At 39.5% G+C, this 4,523-nt stretch overlaps 1 protein-coding gene across 2 annotated transcripts in view; it reads left to right on the top strand.

Annotated features, from left to right (window-relative positions):
• HBS1L (HBS1 like translational GTPase) overlaps positions 1 to 4,523 on the top strand; it is a 107,184-nt gene that overhangs the window by 71,934 nt on the left and 30,727 nt on the right. For both annotated transcript variants that reach the window (XM_019550236.1, XM_019550235.1), the window contains exon 5: positions 2,231 to 2,339. In XM_019550236.1, the coding sequence (XP_019405781.1) occupies positions 2,231 to 2,339 (109 nt within the window). The remainder of the gene's footprint in view (positions 1 to 2,230; positions 2,340 to 4,523) is intronic.

Below are 4,523 nucleotides of genomic sequence, written 5' to 3' on the forward strand. Positions count from 1 at the left end.
CCATTTGACTGTGTGGGTGTCTACCCCACAGCCCCCCTAGTTTCTTAAGGAGAACGGGGTGAGAGACAGTGTCAAAAGCCTTCCGGAAGTCCAGGAAGACTATATCCACTGCTACCCCTGCATCTAATGATGAACTTCAGCTTGTTGAACTTCATGCGATTTCTTTTGGCCCAGTCCTCCAATTTGTCTAAGTCACTCTGAGTCCTAGCGCTATCCTCCAGCTTGGTGTCATCTGCAAACTTGCTGAGGGTGCACTGTCTGCCATCGTCCAGGTAGTTGATGAAGACATTGAACAAAAGCAGCCCCAGAACCGATCCCTGGGGCACTCCACTATAGCGGCTGCCAACTAGACATTGAGCCGTTGATTACTACACTCTGAGCCTGATGCTCCAATCAGTTTTCTATCCACCTTACAGTCCATTCACTTAGCCCATACTTCCTTAGCTTACCTGTGAGAATGTTGTGGGAAACCGTATCAAAATCCTTGCTAAAATCAAGGTACGCCACATCCACCAGTCTCCCTACATCCACAGAGCCAGTCATCTCATAGAAGAGAATCAAGTTGGTCTGACTTGCCCTTTGTGAATCCATGCTGATTGTTCCTAATCAACTTTTTCTTTTCCAAGTGCTTAGAAATGGATTCCTTGAGAATCTGCTCCATGATTTTTCCAGGGACTGAGGTGTGAGGCTGACTGGTCTGTAGCGTCCTGATTTTAATATCAGAAATATTTAGTTTATACAGACTATTTCTTCTGTTGCACTCTACAGATAGGGATGAATATCATTTTCCCTATTTTACAGATGGGGAAAATTAAGTTAAGGGAGATGGAGAGATTCATTATTTAATCATTCTGGATTCACTTTGGGATTGTTAAAACATAAGGCATGTGATCTCTGAGCTTGATCTCTATTATCAAGTTATCTGCGGTATTCTGTTTCCTCACCTGAAACATATCTTTAGATGCCTTGACCACAATATATATGCAACAGCAATTTGATAATGTAGTTTTTAAGATTTAGTTTATAAGAATTTTACTGTGGAGGGGTAGAATCAAATGACTCTACTCTATGCAGTAATAAGGGGGAATAATTGAAGTATTTGTTCAATAGTGAACAATATTTAGATGGTACTGAAAATTAGAATTACTTTTTTTTTTTTAGAATATGTTTGTTTAAAGTATTTTTCCAGTTTAGTTCCTACATGTGGTGTCTTTCTATATGAAAAGATTTTAAAAAATTCCAGAAAACAAGAAAACCCAGCAACTACTGTTTGCTTTGATATATACCATCCCTTCTATTCCAAGGTGAATAAATCAATTTAATAGAAAGTGACATCAGTTATCATTGCGGCTGATCACTGGACTTGATGACCATTTCTTTTATTTTTTTCTCTTAAGATTGGATAGAATGTTCATGAGAGAGGTTGTTTTAATTTTTAGATATGCTTTTCGGAGAAGTCACCTTTGGTACAGCTTTCCAAAATTAGAGTATAATTTTGTTAGGTTTTTTAAAATCCAAAGAAGCCCATTTCTTTCAGTTCAAAATAAAACCTTGTATAGTTATTTAAGTAATAGTAAAAGTACAAATGCACATCTGTATAGTATAGCTGCCCTGCCTCTGAAGGTGTTCCACTGCAGTCCTATTGTGACTCCTGTTCATGCAGGCAGACATGAATTAGATTTAAACTAGCTAGCTGAATGACAGCTAGCAGTATAGCTGCTCCTGTACAGAATACAGTGTAGGCGTAATTGCTTCTTGGGTAGGCTTTGCAGCCGATGCTCATCTCTGTGCTCCTGGTAGCAGTACCCAATATATCTTGCAGCAGCATGAACTGCCGAGTTACCTTTAAAAAAACAACCCTGAAATTAAACAAGAATAAATTAACTCAACCAGCCTGTGAATCAGCTACCGATTCTCCTTTTTATTTATTCTCCACCATCTCTGGCAACATAATCCTCTACCTGTTGGAAAAAGCAAAACAAATAGCATGGCTTTTTAATGGTAATATTCTTCCAGATTGGGGGAGAAATGCAAGTTTTTGCTAATAATCCATTTGTTAATATTCATATGTATTAGATGCTGGAGGAAATTGCGTTTATTGTAGATGGTTGTCAGTCACTGAGCTGACAAAGTGGATCATATTTAGAATATAATTTACTAAATCTTTTATGTACAGATGCTAGTTCCTACTAATTTACAAATTTACCCTTTTTTTCCCTCCCATTGCTAGGAAAATCAAGGGAGTCCCAGTCCACCAGAATTGAATCTGAAGTTGTTCGAAAAGTTGCCAAAATGACTGTGTCCGGAAAGAAACAGTCTATGGGATTTGAAGTTCCATGGTAAGCCAAGTCTTCGTACATCAAGGTACTTCAACAGCTCTTCTTTCAGCCTGGTGCACCTGTAGCAAGTGTTCTTTTTTTTTCTTCTATTTTTACAGAGGTTTTTAATGTACACTCTACAAAGCTAACCATTTTGGCTTCTTTTTTGACTCATAATTACTTTCAGAAGATGGCACCTTACATTGCGAGTTTAACAAATCCTTTCACTATGAATAGTGCGGATAGATCAGCTAGACAAATTTGTTTAAGCATCCGCTTCGTAGAATGCTGAAAATCTCTGTGGAGTTTAGTTCGCTTTAAATTTAATATTCTAAAGGGAGTTATGAGGCAAGTCACTGGAAACTATAGTAGGTTGTTTATTGGAAGATGTACTAGATGAAATAATATATGCAGGTAAAAAAATAATTCTGGGCTAAATTCTGTTCAGTGCTAATGAAGCTTCCATTGACGTATTTTATGTAACTAGCTAAGAACAGAATTTGCCCTTGTTTTGTACTTACCATGAATGGACAAAACTGGAAGCTCAAGTTAAATTAGGAGTTGTTGAGCAGAAGCAGTCTTTCCTTTCGTAAGATCAAGACTGAATAGGTTAGAAGACAGAATTATGAAAATAATTTGAGAATTCACAGCATTAGCCCTGAATACAAATAGCTGTCATGCTAAGTGCCATACATTGTAACATAAGATCTTCCATTCTTTTTATTAAAAAAAGAAATGGAAGATTTGATATTAGAGCTATATCAGGAATAAAGAAAGAATGAAATTGAACTATGAGAAAATTACATGGGCCATTAGTTTTCATCAACAGTAGTCCCAGGGGAAGACCTGGGGGTAGGTGGTATATTCACACTCTCCCTTTTTCACTCAGTCCACTCAAAATTTAAAACAAACTGACTGGCAAGGATAGCCAGATTTTCTATTTAGGCATATCCAGTTGTTAGTTGACTAAATGGCTCATTATTATTTGCTCAATTCCTGCTAATTTCTTCACTCCTTAGGTGTCAAAAATCCTTGATCTGCTAATTGTCTGTCCCTTCTTCTACAATTATTCTGTCTGTTATCTGCTCTGAATAATGTTTCTTCTCACCCTGTAACCTTCCCCATGAAAGGTGTTCCTTACCTAGGAACTAGATGTCTTTGTTTCTAGGGCATTGAAACCTACAACAAACCAGAAAAAGGCTGGGGAGAGGCAGGGCTTGTCTGTACGGTTGGATACTGGTCAGAAGCAGAAGGGAGTTGCAGTGGTGAGGTAGTCATTGCAGCAGATGGTGAAGGACGTGGGAGGTTGAATCAGTGGTGCAACCAGGGTGGCATAAAGCTGGACATGGGCAGATCCGGAGAGGTTGATCTCCCCAGGTAGAGGTGCTGCAAGCAGCTGAAGTGAGTTCTCCCTTGACCCCAACTATTTTTGTATGTTGCCAGGTGGAGGTCAGCTTTGGGTTTGTTTTTGGGAGGGGAGGCACTGGGGAGTAGTCAAGCCAGATAGGTTGAATGTTACTAAAATAGCTCTATGCCTGTAGCCCAGGGGCTTGCAGCCGGGGGTACGTGTAGGCTTCAGGGGGTACTCAGCAGAAGGTGAGAAAAATATGCATTGTATTATGTTATGATGTGTCACGCTATCTGTGCCCCCCTTTCAGAAGCCTGCGTCAGTCTAGGAGTAATCCTGAATTTCACAGAAAAAATTATAGCAGTGTTTTAAGTGTCTTCAAGGCCCTTAGAAGCAGCAACAATTACAAGCTTCTCCCTACAGCTCATCACTGCACAAAGCTCATCATTGTATACAACCTTGATCTGGAGAGAACATTTTTAGGAGGAAGAGGACCATTCTTCAGGTTCATTCTGTCTTTTAGGTGCTGCTGTTGAGACTGTAAAGAAAGTTGGCAATCCTGTTATGGCATTTTCAATCCCCTGGGGTATCTAAGGACAATGCATATCTTTTTTGATAGTGGTTTTGTAATGTGGCAGCAGCTCATGGGGCCCCAGATCTCATGAAACTGTCATTTAATACAGATTACTGAATAGTCATTGGATAGTAATGACTTCTTGTAGCTATTTGTCTGAGGTAAATTGTAACTTCATAGATTTCATAGACATTAGGGTTGGAAGGGACCTCGGGAGATCATCGAGTCCAGCCCCCTGCCCACAGGGCAGGAACTCAACTGAGGTCATAGGATCCCAGCAAGA

Source organism: Crocodylus porosus, unplaced genomic scaffold (assembly GCF_001723895.1).
Source record: "Crocodylus porosus isolate Cpor-Errol unplaced genomic scaffold, CroPor_comp1, whole genome shotgun sequence".
Classification (NCBI taxonomy): domain Eukaryota; kingdom Metazoa; phylum Chordata; order Crocodylia; family Crocodylidae; genus Crocodylus; species Crocodylus porosus.